General features: G+C 42.6%; 7 protein-coding genes across 8 annotated transcripts; 5 read left to right on the forward strand and 2 right to left on the reverse strand.

The window, feature by feature from the left end:
* Window positions 1–225: 225 nt before the first annotated feature.
* Cerk (Ceramide kinase) lies at window positions 226–8,112 on the reverse strand. 2 transcript variants are annotated; one of them, XM_017243198.3, is made up of 4 exons: window positions 7,745–8,112; window positions 989–2,764; window positions 721–926; window positions 226–661 (listed from the first exon to the last, which is right to left on the reverse strand). In XM_017243198.3, the coding sequence occupies exons 2-4, from the start codon at window positions 2,714–2,716 to the stop codon at window positions 532–534; spliced, it is 2,064 nt and encodes a 687-aa protein (XP_017098687.2). In that variant the 5' UTR covers window positions 2,717–2,764; window positions 7,745–8,112; the 3' UTR covers window positions 226–531. The 2 variants fall into 2 exon arrangements, with proteins under 2 accessions (XP_017098687.2, XP_017098688.2); XM_017243199.3 differs by lacking the exon at window positions 7,745–8,112 and adding an exon at window positions 4,452–4,562.
* Window positions 8,113–8,707: 595 nt separating this feature from the next.
* Window positions 8,708–10,060, forward strand: LOC108126551 (uncharacterized). The gene is made up of 2 exons (XM_017243196.3): window positions 8,708–9,174; window positions 9,233–10,060. The coding sequence occupies exons 1-2, from the start codon at window positions 9,171–9,173 to the stop codon at window positions 9,853–9,855; spliced, it is 627 nt and encodes a 208-aa protein (XP_017098685.1). The 5' UTR covers window positions 8,708–9,170; the 3' UTR covers window positions 9,856–10,060.
* On the forward strand, window positions 9,916–11,668 carry LOC138926500 (uncharacterized). Its single transcript, XM_070280884.1, has 3 exons — window positions 9,916–10,056; window positions 10,115–11,306; window positions 11,530–11,668. Exons 1-2 carry the CDS (start codon window positions 10,053–10,055, stop codon window positions 11,296–11,298), a joined length of 1,188 nt encoding a protein of 395 aa, XP_070136985.1. The 5' UTR covers window positions 9,916–10,052; the 3' UTR covers window positions 11,299–11,306; window positions 11,530–11,668.
* Polr2F (RNA polymerase II subunit RpII18) lies at window positions 11,548–12,194 on the forward strand. Its single transcript, XM_017243197.3, has 2 exons — window positions 11,548–11,721; window positions 11,789–12,194. Exons 1-2 carry the CDS (start codon window positions 11,693–11,695, stop codon window positions 12,153–12,155), a joined length of 396 nt encoding a protein of 131 aa, XP_017098686.1. The 5' UTR covers window positions 11,548–11,692; the 3' UTR covers window positions 12,156–12,194.
* A 32-nt stretch (window positions 12,195–12,226) lies between these two features.
* hd (humpty dumpty) lies at window positions 12,227–14,339 on the reverse strand. The gene is made up of 3 exons (XM_017243194.3): window positions 14,085–14,339; window positions 13,859–14,019; window positions 12,227–13,804 (listed from the first exon to the last, which is right to left on the reverse strand). Exons 1-3 carry the CDS (start codon window positions 14,130–14,132, stop codon window positions 12,301–12,303), a joined length of 1,713 nt encoding a protein of 570 aa, XP_017098683.2. The 5' UTR covers window positions 14,133–14,339; the 3' UTR covers window positions 12,227–12,300.
* A 124-nt stretch (window positions 14,340–14,463) lies between these two features.
* Window positions 14,464–15,804, forward strand: LOC108126492 (transcription factor Ouib). Its single transcript, XM_017243097.3, has 4 exons — window positions 14,464–14,699; window positions 14,755–15,359; window positions 15,414–15,527; window positions 15,585–15,804. Exons 1-4 carry the CDS (start codon window positions 14,574–14,576, stop codon window positions 15,706–15,708), a joined length of 969 nt encoding a protein of 322 aa, XP_017098586.2. The 5' UTR covers window positions 14,464–14,573; the 3' UTR covers window positions 15,709–15,804.
* An 881-nt stretch (window positions 15,805–16,685) lies between these two features.
* On the forward strand, window positions 16,686–17,899 carry 7B2 (Secretogranin_V domain-containing protein 7B2). Its single transcript, XM_017243160.3, has 2 exons — window positions 16,686–16,856; window positions 16,917–17,899. The coding sequence occupies exons 1-2, from the start codon at window positions 16,838–16,840 to the stop codon at window positions 17,711–17,713; spliced, it is 816 nt and encodes a 271-aa protein (XP_017098649.2). The 5' UTR covers window positions 16,686–16,837; the 3' UTR covers window positions 17,714–17,899.
* The last annotated feature ends 5 nt before the right edge of the window (window positions 17,900–17,904 follow it).

A 17,904-nucleotide genomic window follows, 5' to 3' on the forward strand; every position in this document is an offset into this window, starting at 1 on the left:
GAATTTCCCGCCTTATTGAATTTGGAATCATGGCCTAAAAGATTATATTACAATAATTTTATTGCGGGAGCTTGTCGATGGCTATAGTTTGTTGAATTAAGTAATATTTTAGAAAATAAATTTGCATTCAAAAGCTTTTAAGAGGCTTCGTTTTCAACCTTTCTTATCGGAAATAAAAACAAAAACATACAAACCATCATTTCAAAAATTTCAAAGAGACTCAACTTTTAAAACATTTAGACATACTCTTTATTGGCGAAATACCATTACACAATATATATTTTAAGGTATGTAAATTTATGCGAATAATGCACGCCTTCCGAGATGGAATGTTTCGGTTTGCCTTGCGCATCTTTCAGATGCCATAATACAGTCGATAATATCAGTTGCTTGGTTGAGCTATTCTAAAAACAATGGCGGGGACAACCCGGCCTTAAACACGATAAAAATACGAATATGAATACCCTACACAAAACTACAAGTTACTTGTCACGGCCAACGGTTGATGCTAATTCTAAGTGGTTAAAGCTTCTAATCCTTGCAGCAGCAGTAGACATTGTCGCTGGAACTGGCTGGCGTAGTCGGAGTGGATCCTCCCTTGAGCGGCTTACTGTAGGAATGGGGTCCTCTCATGAAGACTTCAATAAGCTGACAATGGGATCTGAAAAAGAGGAACTTGATAAGTAAAATATTTTAATATTTAAGCAAAAATAACTATACCTCATAGTTATATCCAGGTCGGTGACCACTTCGCCATCACAGTTCCAGCTAGAGAACTCTGCAGAAGAGGATGGATTGCCCAATTCTCCGGGTGGGGATATGGGTTGGCAAGAGCCTGCCAGGCTATAGTCCTCTTCTCCCGCTGCAGCCAAGGTTCTGAACTGGAATTTCCTAGTCCTATAGACCTCCACAAAAGGTAAATTGCGCTGTTTAAAAAATAATTAGTGAGTTATGTAAAAATTGGACATAATATTTCAGGAATACTCACTATATCACCGCTTCTACCAGCCGTGTTGAGTAGAAAGCGTATATTATTGAGCAGATTGGTCTTCTTGACCAAAATCAGATCCAGACAGCCATCTCCCAGGTGGCTGTATCGCGAGATGCCGTTGGGACTCCTGGCACAGGCACAGGTAATGTTTGCCCCGCAAATCATGAAGAAGTTACCCCGCACCACTTTCCATTGCTCGTTGCCGAAGTTTCTCATCGATGAGATGGAGCCTGTGGGCAGTTGAAGGTTTCCCGGCCGAATACGAGGTTTCAGCAGGGCTGCCTCGCTGGGGGTTAGATAGGGATCCCCCAGCTCCGGTTCCTCGCGCTCTACCTTCTCCGTATGCCTGGACTCCTCTTGAATGAGCTGCGAGGACCTCTGCTCCTGGATACTGCTCGCAAAACTGCAGCGCTGGCAATTGGCATAGCAGACGGAAGGTAGTGACTCGCCCAGCGAGCACACACTGTCCGGACTCTGCGGCACCTCCTCCTGCATCGGGGTGGTCAGCAGGAGATCCGGCTCCTCTAGCATTCGCAGTTCCGCTTCGTATCCCCGATTGCTGAGAAAAGCCTTGACGCCACTGTATTCGTACCGTCTGGGTCCCATCCAGCGATAGTTTTCGCTTTGGGCAGCCACGTCGCCGAGGTAGCCGTAGCTGAGAACACTAGCGCAGAATCTTAAAAGGGACTGGCCATTGCTGACGCTGCACACATCCAGTCCGCGGTGCTGGCCCAGGATCACATGGATGGCCGCCGTTCGGACATCCGCCGTGCCATGCATGCTGTAGGCTATGGTGTCGGTGCTGCCGGCGGGGATGACGCCCACTGGCAGCGCCGGCCTTGGAATGTAAGGGGGACTCTGCTCGTCCAGTCCCAGCTCCCGCATCCTTCGGAACAACAGACCATTGATCACCTCCGCAACGGTGCCATCACCTCCCACGCAACAGACAGCATCGTACACTCCCAGATCGTGGCTCAGGAGGATGTCTCTCACTTGGTTCGCCCTCTGGGTGGTGATGCAGGTGGCATCCACCCCTGCCAGTTGGAATATGGGCCTCACATGGCGTTCGTAGGTCTGTGCTCCCGCCTTGCGTCCTCCGTAAGGGTTTATGAACACCAAGAGGCGACGGACTCGCATCCTGGTGGGCGAACTGCTGTACAGTCTGGCCTGGAGCTCCTCATCCCATTGACGCACAATATAGGGATCCGAATTGAAGAAGGTGAGCCGCCGGAGCTCCCAGCGGTTGCAGTCCGTCTGGGACTTGCTCAATCGTAAGGCATAGTTGACAGTCAGGTACTGACAGGTCGGCTTCATGGCCACTCCACTGCTGCTGCTGGACCGGGAACTGGTCTCGGAGCTTGGCGGCGGAGGTGGTTGCAGCGAAGCCAACTTGGTTTCTCCACTCTTCACACTGACCACATCGTCCAGGTGAAGGACATGACTCTGAGGGCCATAGGAACAGACGCCCTCAGATGTCGCATCCGGCGGCAGAGGAGCTTTGATTTCGTTGCTCGACGGCTTGATCTTCTGAAGGCGTTCCCACACCAACTGCTGTCCATGGAGGAGCACCCGGTAGCTCTTCTTCTTCAGCTGAAAGTTGTTCAGCAGAACGTCGTGGGCGGAGGAAGGGCAGGGGGCCAGCTTAGAGACACTTGCGGAGGAGTTGGAGTTAAAGTTGGCGGCGGAGGTGGACGACCCTCCTGCTGGCTGCTTGGTCTGCGTCATCTTGACTGGCCGTCGTCTTCCCCGGCAACGTTGTCGGCTTTGTCGGCACTGGGAGAAGAAAAAACAGGTTTCCATTAGGAATACAGGCAGACATCGTTAAGTGAAACTGGCTTTCAAAATAAATATGAAAGGCTAACCCTTAATAATATTAATATTTAAATTATTCCCTTTTTCTCAAAACTTGTAGCTTAAGTTCTTCTTAAAGAAGTCCACCTGTATGACACTTGGGGAGAAGGGGGCACTGGAGTCATTCCTCGTCATAAATCTGAGTTACGACGCTCCATTCTCTTTCCATTTAATGTTCCAACTCTGTGATGTAAGGTTTTCGGCACTTAATTGTTGTAATGAGACACAAGATTCGACACTTGGGGTAGGGAATGGAACCGGTGACCGGAGAGGTGACTCAATTATCTGCTCAGTGGCACTTTTGAAGCTCAAAAAAACATTCCTGACCCGATTGTCTTTATCATTAACATGTGCCCGTTAATTTTTCAATGAAAACTCCGCCAGACAAAATAAAATAATTCGTTCCTAATGGTGTTCATACGAGTATATGGTTCATTGATCATAAAATCATTTCAACCGTCATAAAAAAACTAAATAATGAGCCAACGAATATTATTGTATTTCATAGATTAATTTTTCCCGATAATGGTTAATGACAGAACACAAAAATAAGCAAATTAATGATGATATGGTATCTGTTCCTGACAGGGACTTTGAGCTTCAGAATTACGTTCCATTTCGGTTGGAAATAAATGGATTGCAAATTAAAATGTGACTCACAAGTTAAGTATTTTATACTCACAGTTTGACAAGCCCACAATTTTTTGAATTATTTTATTTTTATGAAAATTGTTGCTATCTAAAGCTATACAGTTTAACGACCCAATGTCATATCAGAGCTATAAACCATAAGTGGTCGGTATCTTTAAAAAAATAATTGAAGATTTATTTAAAAATAACTTTTTTATTAGCAAATATTAAGGTTTGGTTTTTCTATAATAGTAAGTTTTATAAATAACACGCTTTTTAAAGACCAATCATTTATTAATAATTCCTCCAAAAATTGCTTCTTTTGTTCGCCGCTTATCGGAAACAGTAATTTGTTTATTCCCGGAAGTGTAGCTACAATTTATAGCTTATATTTGCAAAAAAAATATATGTATATTTTATCGTGCTTAAAGCACACTGAGCTCACTTGAAGGGAATGGCGCAGAACTGGTTTAAATTGTAGGCCAAGTAATTGCAAGAGAAATAAAAAGATACTGCATGAGGACCATCGCAATGAGTTTATTGAACTCTTTATTGCAGCTTGCGAGGCAACTGGTTATGAACAAGAAAATTTCAAAAAATTAACAGCAAGAATAGCCATAAATAAAGTAAAGTCTTAAAAACTTAACAATTGCAGCCAACAATGGAGGTAGAAGCTAGTCTGATTCAGTTAACCAGAACCAAACAGGTTCTCCATTCAGTTCACGTCTGAACCATCAAATTTTATGATTTCGCATTTACTAACAATAAACAATCACTCTGAAATGTGCCAAAGAGAGCGAGCGTACCGAGTTCTGGGATAAACATCTCGCCAAAATCTTTAAACTACACCGCGCGTACCATGATTCCGAGAACAATACAAACTCTGTTCATATGTGGCAGAAAAAATATGCAAACAAATCGAAAAAAATATTCAATGTTTAGTCAGTCATGCCCACAAAGGGGACTAGCGAAAACAGACCTACTATTGCTAATTGGAGACTCGCACACATTTGAATGGCATGCCCGAGAGCAGAACCCGCCTTAATACAGTAAACAGCGAAGCTAGTCCCACTCGGCGTATGAGTAACATTCAAGGTTATCGTCAACAGCGCCAAGCGACAACCGACGGCACCCAAAAACCTGCAAAAAAAAATAACAAAAACTGTGTTTTAGAATCGGCCCCAGACTTGAGAGCTTCAAGTGGATCGGAGAAGCTGTGTTCCAAAGAGCTCCAAAGAGGAAAACGAGTTCTCCCCGCTCGGAATTCGAGTTTTGCGTGCAGCCGCCAACGACCTTCGCCTTGAATCGCTCGAGTAATCTTGGCCGGACTGCACCAACCAGCTGGTAGTGGCTTGAACTTATTAATACAGGCTTGGACCTTGTCCACATTTAGCTCTTGGCTTTTTTTTTTTAATGCAAGTCGTTATTTCCTGGCTGTATTGCAGCCTTTGAACTTGACAGTGAGTTGGGTTTTTTATATTTTTTTAAACAAATATCCATTCAAACGATAAAGAAAACAAATAATTTCTTTATTTGTTAATGGTTTTTATTGTTTATTTCTATTTATTGTCTATAAGTGCCTAAGTCTGAAGAGGAAAAAATAAATAAAATGCAATTATAGAACTTGGCATATGGCTAGTGTGCTTTTTTAATTGCCTAGCGAGGCTATACCTTCCGACCTGGTAAGGTATATAGTACTTTTAATAGGAATGTTGGTAGGCAGTCCATGTAGAAAACAATGAAATTAAGGCAAAATTTTGGCATTGATATTTATTGCAAAAAAAACAATAAAATGTTCCTTTTAAATTAAGGCCTAATTATTTAATTTAATAAAATAATGGCGTAGGGTTTTAAACCTTAATAAAATAATAAATTTATATTTCCCATTAAAAAGTTGCTCTATTTTCTTCATCTAGATTCTAGATTATGGATATATAAAATTGCTTTTCGCTTTTATTTCGTCATTCCTTAGCTCATAAAATTAATAATACATTCTTCTCACGTCTTAAAATAAGCTAATTGCACGACCCAATAAATAATGTTGAACACTTAATGCTCATTATTATGTTTGAGGTAAGCCCAGAATACAATTCTATGCCAAAAAACAATTACCTTTTAAAATAAATTGCTCTTTGTATAAAATTAAACATAATGGTATACGATTTCTGTATAAATAAACAAAAAGTGTAATACAAACATTTATTTACAATTTTTTCTTCTACTGACAAGGCAAGAAAAAAAATCAATCATATAGGGAAAGAAATGAACAGAAAGCCAATCATCGGAAATCAGATATTGAAGGCAAAAAACAAACATCGAAAACAAGAGCCGTCCCCTCAGGAAATGTGTAAACACACTCTCCGAAAGTAAATTAAATAAAATATGCATATTACTGGAAATAAAGCCAGTTCAGATGGAGATGAGTGGGGGATGGGAAACGGAACCGAACAATTTCCTATAAATACTGGGGGGAAAAACCGATTTCCCAAGTGGATTTGTTTTGATAAACTCGAGAAGTTATAATCAAATGGAATAACAAATGTTTAGCTTTCATTGCCTAATATTTTTATGGAGAGAACGACAAAATAGGTCTTTTGTTTTGGAGCTAGTTAATTACACAGTTTAAATCCAAATTATCAACATGCAAGGGAGTATTACAAAAATGTGATAAACACTTGTATTTTGTGTTAAGCTTACACCCTTGTATATATTTCATTAACATTTATTTTTTGCAATTTAATCGGCAGCCGGTTATCAGAAACTCAAACAATAACAATCGAGTGCTATAGTACCCTATGTATAGAACAGGTTATCTCGGCCAGCATGACACGTCGTGGGCTATATGGTACATACGAACGTATATGGTATCGATAAGATACTATAGACAGTAAATTATAGTTCAAGCTCAACGTGGGTGTTACTAGCCAGTGTGAATGAAACACTAATCGAAGCTCGTCTAAGCTTTCTAAGTAATTTTTAATGTAATTTCACAAGTCTGAAAATCGATATAAAAGAACTTCTTCACCCAGTTATAAATCGTTTTGATTCCCAAGTATCAGTAGCTTCTAGATAAAGTTCAACGAATAGACTATACCTGAACTGACTCACTCCAATATCAGAGCGCATGACAGCCATAATTAGTTAATAATACTCCGCATAACAAGCGGAAAAAAAAGCAAGTACATGCAGCTGCTATCTTTTAACCGATATACTATAAAGATACTTTACTTCAGAGGTACAAAAACCGGTCTTATAGCGGAAATGGAAAGCAAACCAGATAAGATGTCTTATACTAGACAAAAATAAACATTTTTATATCAATAATTGAACTAACACTTGTTAGCTGTTTCAACCCTTAGCATTTACTCACCCTTTGCGAGGTTATATAATCTTGACCCCCTTTATCGCAGCCATAGATCAACCCACGCCTGACCTTTGGATGATACACGCAACCCACAAAGAAGAAATACATACCTCAGCCCCAGTCATACTCATACACGAAATAATTAAGAGCTCCCACTAAAATGTGTGAGGGCATTAATCAGTGCCATAAAGCAGCCGGGCCGCAAATCAAAGCACAGCTAAAAAACAATGAAACTTTTGCTGGCTGATGGCTTATGGTTATGGAAAATAAGTGGTGTAAAATAATTCCAAGTGAAAATCGCTGTGGTTGCAATTGCAAGACATGAGGCAACCACCAAACAATGCACAAAGTAAACACTGAGAGTGCAGTTTGGAAATTCGTTAAGTAAACAACTTCAGATACTAGAATTCCAAACAAAAAAAAAAAAGGATTATGGAATTAATGGAAAAATCAATGATTTAGAATTGAGAGTCTTATAGCCATTACCCACTTTCTAGAAAGTGAAATGTTTACATTTCAAACCTAATGCACCTATAACGCCCTGGCCAGAGGCCAAAAAGGGGCCGACCCCTATCCCACCCCAAAAAAAAAACAAAAACAATAACAATTCGAAAAGCACCCCAAACCTCAGTTCATTCGCACTGTGGGAGATACACAGATACGCACACACAGATACTACGCCAAACACCGTTATCAGAACACAACTCAGCTGTGGGGGCAGAATCAGCTCAGCTGTGGCCCGCATGTGTGTGTGTATGGGGGCTATTTCCTTGCTGGTATGTGTATCTGGCTTGAATTTCTACTTTAGTTTCAATTATTTCAAACGTGTTCAAATGCACTTATCGTGTTTCCTTCTAGACGTTCCAATTGGAATGCCGGTTTTCCATATGCACTTTCTGTTAACTTACCTACTAGACTGGTATGCCCGTTTATCCATACAAGAACTGGTGATTTGGCGACGTAGTCTCGTTTTTTATTAGTTCATTGGGAAATCAAGAAATTTCGATACGGATACGCATTGCAGTTTTGCACACTTGCACTTACACAAACAATAATACTGACGCATTCAAACGTTAAAAACAGGAACGTTGTCCCGTTATATCGCCGGGGCGGAAAATATTTTTTAAATTATGATTTTTATAACTTTCTACATTCGGCTTTATTAAATTTGTAAAACTTAAATAAGTTCGGGTTTACCGACACTCTGGCATTTGGAATCTTTGATTTTTAACGGGGGGAGCTGCGTATACCCGACGTCTGATTGGGGAGCAGTGCTGTGAAGTGTTCAGTGTTGCCAGATGCCGATTTACATTTTTTGCCCCAAAGATAGGAATCTACTTAAATCTACTAAAAAATCCAGTTATCCCCCCAAATTTGAAATGAGCGAAGAAATTTTATAATTTACACGCATTGAATAGTTTAAACGCTGTTTTATACTTATATTTAATGATTGCTATCGATTACGTAAGGTTTTAGAATCAAGGTTGACAATTTATGTGATTTCTGCACGTGGGAGTCTTTTTAATATCAAAAACACAAATTTTTTAAAACGAATTTCGCAAACAAAACAAAACTTCCTATACAAATATTTGCTCCCTAAATGTATCCTAAATCGTGTAAATCCCTCGAGCTGAGGGGAAAAACCCTTATTTAACACCGAACTGAGTCATAATCACCCTGTGTGCTCAGACCGTTTCCAACCCTATATTTCAAATAATCGCGCCAAAGCCCCAACATTTATTTAAATTTTAAAATAAAAAAAAGCAACCCTCTTTGTTATAGTGTTGGTAATTATTAGATCTTATTGTCAAGTAATTATAATTTAGAATACTTCTAACACTCAGAACACCCATGTTTTTTCATACAATAGAGATAAAATATTCATAGCTTTTTTATGAAAAAACATGGTTGGTCTAACAAATTAAATTATTGTACAAGATTATTTGCATTGTAAAGTCTTGGAAGTCTAGATGGGAAGCCAAAACAAGGCCTGCCACTGCGGCCGCAGTGAGACCACGACCACTTGTTGCTGCCCTGTGCCCGAACAACCCGTCCCCCAACAACGCACAGTTTGCTACAGACCCCACGATCCGCCGAAGGATAAGACAGAGACAGACTCACCAATGGAAAAGGACAAGAAAACTAAAGAAAAAAAAAATAAAGATAAAAAAGATAAGAAAGACAAAAGTGGTAAGAAAAAGTGTGTGCTGATGTGAAAAACATTGGAGGAGGGAAAGTCCCTTTGGAATACCTGTCAGGATTGTTAAGTCGGCTTTGACTGCCGGTAGCTGACCTGTGTGGGAAACTAAATTTTCTGCCAATTTTATTTGGAAAATGTGTGAGTATTCAATGGTTCTTTAGCCGCGACCTGCGAGCGTTAACTTTACCACCGCCAGCGTCTCCTTGTGGCAAGTGCAACACGTGTCCATGCGGCACCAGCGGTGCTGCACCGCCACCCCAACCGCCGCCCCACCGTCCGCCCCCCGCCTATGTCCAAGGTCAGCAGGTGGAGTGTTCCAATGGCCAATGTGCTTACCCGCAGGCGCAGCAGCAGCCGCACCACCAGCAGCAGGCCGCTCCGTGCTCGGAATCTCAGGGCGCGGCCCAAGGTGAGAACTTAGCCGCTTGCCAGATCAGTAGCTCCACGCAACAACATAGGACTCCGCACGTGGATTGTACATGTACCAGCAACAGGACTCGACCGGTTCCGTCGGGACCTCAGGGACCTCAGGCGGACTATGTAACGTGCAGCCGAGCACCCAAGGATCATACGGTGCCCTTTGTGGAAACTCGCTGCACCTGTCGTGAGAAAACGCCAAAAATCGAGTGTCACTGTTCTCCGGCCCAGCCAACCCAACAGGCACCTCAAAGTCATTACCAGCCCACCTATGCGCATGTTCCCTGCGGCAGTGGGAGCAATCCCGGGGGTGGACGTTCCGGTCCTCATGCATACCGCACACGAGCACCCAGTTGCGGACACTGCCGGGCTAGTAGAAAGAAGAAGTGCATCATCCAGTAGGATCTCCGGAAAATCAAGGTATCTGGTTAAATCCTAGCAGGCGCTACCGAGCAGATACACACCCACACACACACACTGATTGGTAAACACACAGCCAGGATGACAGTTCTCCTAAATTTTGGTTCGTCAAAATTTTCAGTAAGCTTTATGATTTGACCTAATTCCATTTCTCGACAATAAACCCAATGTGATTCCTAATGGGCAAGTAGTCTTAGTCTTTAACTAACCAGTTTTACTAAACACACCCTCCGAAATTCAGGGAACGAGCCGAGCCGTGGCCAAGAAGGCTGTGGAAGGTCAACCTGTGGCATTGGGAATGAAGAGCGAACTCGCAGTCGAAGTTGTTTTGTTCAACGCTCCCAAAAGCCTCCAACTGATGACCTCCGATGTAGCTGTCCGCCTCTAAATAACCAGATCCCACAGATACCCAAACAGATACCTCAAATACCCAACCAGGTACCACAGAATCCCAACCAGATACCACAGCCTTCGGGTTGTGGCTGTGGCTGTCCACCTCGTCGTCCACCTGCGGCGCATAGAGTGCGAGTCTGCGGTGCCTCTGCACCAGCTCCCTTAAGTCTTACAGGACAAAACCCACCAGGAGGGTGCTATGCCACAAATCCAGGTCCCGTAAGTCTTGCAGGACAAAAGCCACCTGGAGGCTGCTATGCCACATACCCAGGAAAAGCAAGGGGTAGTCCAACAGCGCATCCTGTTCCCCAGTGCCATCGTAAAAATCAATCAAGTTTCCATCCAATGGGCCCAAGGTCTGACTTTGATGAAGGAGGAGCTCGAATACTAAGTGAACCCGCTTCCCATAACAGTGATTCTGTCGAATTGGCGCCTCCGGTTCAGGCTCTCAATGAAATGTGTCAACAACCCTTTGATCGGTATTCGCCACCAGCTCCAAGAAGTGCTCGGACGATGAGTCCTTTAGCGAACTTCGATTTGGATCGTTTCGATAGGGACGCACATAGAGGGGGAAGGAGGAGGAATGTGTCGATTCGGACATGTGTCGATTACGACTATGAACCGATCGAATGGGAAAGAGGGGAACATACAACCGGTGACCGATCTTTGCAGCCTTCTCCACCATCGAGGTCATATCCTGAACCACCCCCCGACCATGGTACACCGAGGTCATATCCTGAACCACCCCCCGAACACGCTACACCAAGGTCACATCATCAACCACCCCCCGCCCACGATACACCGAGGTCATATCCTCAACCACCTCACGCCCACGATACACCGAGGTCATATCCTCAACCGCACCCAGCCCACGATACACCGAGGTCATGTCCTGAAATACCCCCCGCCCACGGGCGCCCGAGGTCATCAAGGCGATCTCGAAACCCTCCTGACCAGAATCAATGCAATAATCAGAACCTAAAACAGCGCGGTCCAGAAATAGAGCATGTACGGTGCCCCTATCGTGGATAAAAGGAAAGGTTGGTAAATAAACTTTCTGTTAAATACATGCAATGCATTTATGTAAATTTTATAATTTATTTAAAAATTGTCCTTCCCAGGATCAATTATTTTTCGAAGTAGTCGTTTGTTTCCTCTACTTCCTAAGATAAATTTTAAATGATATAATAGAAAAAAGGACAATTTATTTGTGTTTTTCAAATAATAAAATAACGAACTTATTTATCGATATATCCGTTACAGGTTTTCGTGTTGCCAATCCAACTATGGTTATCGGTTATGCAGCTCTGACGGTTTTACAAGCACTGTTGAATGTTTAAGAAGAAGCATAGCGTGCAAAACACGCCGGAATTTGTTAATATTGTTTTTTTTACGAATTAGTACCTAATACCAACCCTAACCAGTCATGGATGATGCAGAATACGATAACGATGAGTAAGTACAACTAGAAATCTCAGAACGCTTGTTACAATCTTTAAATAATCATTAATTTTCCTTACAGCGTTGGCGGCGATGATTTCGATGATGTCGACGAGGATGTTGATGAAGATATCAATCAAGAGGAGGAGGTAGACAATATTGAAATAATTGCACCGGGTGGAGCGGCAGGCGGTGGTGTTCCCAAGTCCAAACGCATCACCACCAAGTACATGACGAAATACGAGAGGGCGAGAGTTCTCGGCACTCGCGCTCTTCAAATTGCCATGTGTGCACCTATTATGGTGGAACTGGATGGTGAAACAGACCCCTTGCAGATCGCCATGAAGGAACTAAAGCAGAAAAAGATTCCCATTATAATCCGCCGCTACCTGCCCGACCACTCTTACGAGGACTGGAGCATTGACGAACTCATTATGGTGGACAACTAGCTCGTAATTTACTTAATTTCATTAAAATAAAATAAGACTACAACTAAATAATTCTGAAAACCATATTAAGCTACAAAATTTTATTACACTTAACAAAATATAAACAAAAAAGAGGATGGAATAAGGTACTAAGATACAATCCGTCCTAGCTCCAGGCAAATCCTTCGCCCTTCTGGTAGCAAACACGCTCCAGAAGACCCACAGCGTGTTGGCCAGTTCTGCATATGGAACCAACTACAGAGGGCAGCAATCCGCATTCGGAAAGATTTTGCTCACCAAAGACGTGTCCGGCAGCGTCCTCTTCATCTCCTTCCGACTGAGGCGCCTCTGGGCTCTCGAGAAGCTTTTGGGTGGCTTTGCTAAACGCTAGAGTATTGATGCTGCTAGCCAACGTGGAGCTAAACATCTCACGAGTTTCGCAAAATAATTCAACAACGCTGGGTAGGAAAGTGGGCATTATAACACCCTTAATGTCCACGCTAAAGTAGTCGACGCCATCGAGGCGGACTTTCTTTGAACGCGGTACCAAATGCTGCATAGTAGCTTTCGGAAAAGCAACTGGCGATAGAAGAGTGGGAGGCACTCCGGCCAAACGGCCCACAGTACTAATAGCACTTTTGGCATTTAGAAGGTAGCTAAAGAATCCCTGACACTCCACGCCATCGATGAGGAGCAGTGAGTTGTCGCTGAAGTCCTCACGCATTTCAGCTGCTTGCTGTTTGCGCGCATGAGAGGATTGTATACGTCGAAGTTCTCGTTCATCCACACCTAAACTCTCAAGCCAGTCCTCGTCATCGTCTTCGTCTTCTTGGGCCAAGGGAGCTGCTTCTTCAGGGGGTTCTTGGACCACGGAGCTGGTACTATTGGTATCCTCAGTGAAACTACCGTCGTTTCCATTACTTCCAGCAGTTTCATTTTTCAAGGGCATGCTGAATTCAATTCCCTCCTGCCGCAATGCTTGCCGCATGCCCCGAGTAGAGGGTGTAACCAGAGCATGGCTCTCTGCCCGACCGCCCACTCCGGCTGCTCGAAACAAGACGGTAAAAGAATTGGCGCACACGTAAAAGTACGGACACTGGCGGGCGCGCAACAACTGAAACAATCCGCGAAAGCTGTAGTCCCACTCTTCGGCCAATGCTTTTCGTTCCTTTTCACCAATGACCACGCCGTTATTCTCCTTGGCGTTACGAGGAAAAAGAGTCAGCCATGGCAGATGGGGATGCTGCCAATAGTAGGTGCACTGGTTGAAACGAGTGGCATCCGAGATGTCTAGTGTGCTTTCGGTTCGCTGGGGATCCATACAGCGGACAAAACTGGTAAGCCCGCTGGCCAGCTGGGATGTTTTCAGCTGAATGGCTGGAAGCTCTGTTGGACAGAAAAAGCGAGCACGCGACTTCAAGCACCAGTCCACAGGCAGGTGGGTTGTGTGTTTTTGTCGGGCCGCCAAATCAGCATCATCCTCCTCTTCGGCATTAATATGGGGTTGGTGCAGCAACTTCTGAAAGGCCTGCGGATCGAATTTCTGCAGTAGGAACTTTGCGGGCGGCGGGCGAGTTGGTGTCTCTCGCACAAAACAGGAGGAAGCGGTGACAGGCTCTTTATTGGGCAAATCCAGATCGATTTTTTGCTTCTTGGCATCATCTGTGGACCTGTAAAATAAGAATAAGTAATTGATCTTGTGGAAAATCACAAACTCTACTTACTTGGCGAAGGGATTTTTTCGCTTCTGTGCCAACTTTGCTTCCAAGAGTTTGGTTTTGTCCGTTTCATCCAACTGGAGGTCCGCTCTCTTGTTGTTATTGTTGTTGCTCACACGGGCGGCCAAACGCTTTTTCTTTTGCTTGAGCAGCTGGAGCCGTATGAACTAAAAACAAAAACGTGAGTCTCAATTAAGTTCATGTCGGTTTTTCATTAATACTTTCTACTCACATCATCGGGTCGTGTCCATTTGGAGGCCAACTCAGCTTCTCCGGACATTTTGGGTGTCTAATTTTTCAGTAAGTGACCTTTTTAAAATATCAAAAATGATTTTTCCTTCGAAAATCATTAAAAAAAAGTTAAAATTATCAACCAGAGGCACAAAATGCAAAGGGCGCGCAATTTAGCGATGGACAAATGTGCACTTTCTAAAATTGAATCCCGGCAATCGGTTAATCGATTTTATGTTTTATGATCATAAAACTATTAAAGAATGTTTCTATATTCATTATTTATAGATAAATAATATTTTTAGACTTTTATTGATAATATTTATCAAATACTTTCAAATTATAAGCCAAATCAATAACAAACAATTGAAAACTTCAATCCAACAACGTTATCGGTCGATAGTCCATCCCTATATCCGAAACAGGCTGGCAGCACGAAATAGCAACGAGAATTTTAAACAAAACAAATATCTTGTGTGTTTTAAAGAAAATGGACATAACACAAGTTTGTCGTATTTGTGCCAACCAAATCAAGAACGCAAATACCCAGCGCAACATATTCAAATACATGCGCGGGAAGCTATGGAACCAACTTAAGCTGATTACTGGTGTCGAGGTGACAGCGTTGTCTCAATATTGTTTTTATAATTCTAATTCTGATATTATTATAGTTGACTACCGACCAAGGACTGCCAGAGGGTGCATGTGAACGATGCCAGTCGGAATTGGACCTGGCGATGAAGTTTCGAGAGCGTTGTATTTTTTCTCAAAAATATTTGCTGGATATAAAACAGAAGGAGAAAAGCAAACCCAAACATAAAACCACACCGGCTGAGCTAGAGGAGCAGCTAATCGATGCGGATTTTATAAAGCCTGCAGAATTTGAAGTATGCGTAGTAGAAAACTTCGATGACGAAATCTCGGATGACGATGATCCACAAGCTTCTGTCATGGCCGCAGCAGAGGCCGCCCACCAGGCGGAAATTCGGGAGCAACAATTAGAACGGGCCGCTAAAAGACACAGAAATTTCTTTATATGTGACCTTTGTGGCCACTTCTTTAAAGATGAGTACCTATACAACAGTCACGTTGCAGCGCATGAGTGTCGCAAGGAAATGAAGGACTTCTTCCCATGCAATGAGTGTCCACTTCATTTTAATAAGAGAGTACTATTAAGGCAGCACCGTGCTCAGTGCCACATTGAAAACGCCACGTTCAAGTGCTTCACTTGTGGCGAGATTTTCCTTTCTAGGGGAGATAAGCTACGTCACCAAAAGTAAGCGATTATTAAGAATCTCAGCAAATATTCTACAAACTCAACTTTTCACAGGGCCCATGAAAACGAACGACCATACCCTTGTTTAGAATGCGGAGAGGTGTGCAATAGCGTTCAAGAACTTCAGCAGCATAGTTCGACCCACCCGCCTCCAAAGCGAAAATACAGGTTAAATATTTAATTGGTTTTTTTATTTATAAAGGTTAAAATATTTTCTTTTGGCAGATGTGAGCCTTGTTCTAAGGACTTTTCTTCACGCAAGGATTTAATGACGCATTCGAGGACTAAGATTCACAAGCGCTTGGTCAGAAATATGGAAGAAGAAATGGAATTAACATATGAAAGCTAGAACAAATGAAAAAAGCTGGAACTTTAGTTTTATTTTTCGCAAAATTACTTCTCGACTGGTGTTCATCATGAAATAAATAATTTCATTGCCAAACTTCGTTACCTTGTTGTAAGGACTTTATTTTATTAAAAGATTGACGAAATTACAAGCTTTTGGTTAGCAAAATAAAAGAAGAAATTCAATGAATTTATGATAGCTCAATAAAGTATAAAAAAAGGTTGAGATCAAAGAAACAGATGCATTTACAAAAGATAATCATTCATCTTGGAATTTCAATAGTATAGAATTTTTCCTATAGATGTATAGAGTATAGCTGATAATATATGAAATAAATACTTTAATTTTCCATAGAAATATGAAATTTATTGAAATTAAAATGAAAAAATGATTTTTTTGTCGCGCGAATCCCACTGCTTAACGTGCAGCCCACCTCCCGCCCAACCGACCGAGGGGCGCTGCCGTGTGACGTACGGCTCGGAACCGAGATGATAGAGCAGAGTTAGACAGCAATGTAAGATAAGAGATAGTTTTAATGTTAAAATATTGAAGATGAAAGATTTCAGTAAAAATATAAGACAGGGAAGTCATTTATAGACACCATCATATTTAAAACAAAATACTCTTCAAAGTTCATGCAGAGTATAAATGGATCTATAATGGCTTTTAAGTAAAGATTTATAGTTTCAAGTACATATACATGCAAAATTAAATGTTTATCGAATGGCTGACGATTTCACCAAGAAAATTAAATTATATATGTAGTACTGAAGACCTTATAATATACTTTTTATGATTTTCAAAATATATTAATTCTACTTTCCGTAAAACCTGGTTTGAGGGGACTAGTTGGGCCAAAGGAGTAAATCGAATTAGGTACAATTTTATTTTGGTTACTTAGCAGGACCCATGGAAAAGCTTTTCAAAATGGCGCATGCGCCATTATCAGCTCTAGCTGGGTTAAATATCTGGCTCTGAGGGCTTTTCTGGGTATTCAACTGGTAGCCTCTACATCGAAAATACCTACGTCACAACGTTATACACACCCGACCTTTGAAGCAGCTGCTGCCGAAAAATCAATAAAAATCCAAACTTCTCCGTGGGCGGTGTAAATCAGTTGAAAACGCGCAATATGTTGTCCCAATTTCAAAGTAAGTGAAGTATCAGCATAATAAACTATATACCATTCTAAAATCCGTGATTTTAAATAGGTGTGCAGTTAATGGTCGGGGCTATCCTGCTCCTTTCTGGCGGATGTCCAGCCCAGTCTTATGGCGGAAAGGATAACATTTTCGCAGATGTCCTGCTGACGGATTTGCTCAATCGCATGGACAACGACATGCAGGTGGGCTATTATGATGTGGATAACGATGGCGAGATGGCACCCGCCGTTCCCAAGGATAATGTGGACCTGGTCTCCAGGTCTGAGTACTCCCGATTGTGCGATGGCGGCAGTGACTGTGTTCTGCAGTCTGGTGCTTCTTCAAATCCTTCCTTGCGAGACCATGAATTCATGCAGCACAGCTCGCTATGGGGCCACCAATACATCTCCGGAGGAATGGGTGAGGGTCCGAATAGGTATCACTCCATTGTTAAGAACGACGCCGGACTGCCTGCCTACTGCAATCCCCCCAATCCGTGCCCAGAGGGATACGACGTGGAGACTCAAGGTGGCAGCTGTATCTCTGACTTTGAGAACACGGCCATTTTCAGTCGGGAGTTCCAGGCTGCTCAGGACTGCACATGCGACAGTGAGCATATGTTCGACTGCTCGGAGCAGGAAAGCGGCGATACCGGATCCGACAAGGGCGATCTAAATTCCGCCGTAGAGCAGTATATTCTGCAAATGGGCCAAGAAAACAGTCTCAACAATGTGAACAGCTTGGTCAAGAAGGCCGGGTATCCGGCAATGGTGGATCCTCGCATTGAGCCTGCCCTCATCAATCCATTCCTTCAGGGCGACCGTCTGCCGATAGCCGCCAAGAAGGGCAACCTGCTCTTCCACTAAGCCGTGCCTAGGTAATCCTCAAGCACAGATGACCATACATCGTATTCTTTATTGGTGTCTACTATTTAAAATACCTATCATAGATTATTATTGTTGTCGCAAACAAAGTCTAGAGATGTTTTTTCCCATGCCCCAAAATAAAGTTATTCATATTTACCAAAGGCTTTAAGCCACAAACACAAAAAAGGGTT

This window comes from Drosophila bipectinata, chromosome 3R (assembly GCF_030179905.1).
Source record: "Drosophila bipectinata strain 14024-0381.07 chromosome 3R, DbipHiC1v2, whole genome shotgun sequence".
NCBI classification, from domain to species: domain Eukaryota; kingdom Metazoa; phylum Arthropoda; class Insecta; order Diptera; family Drosophilidae; genus Drosophila; species Drosophila bipectinata.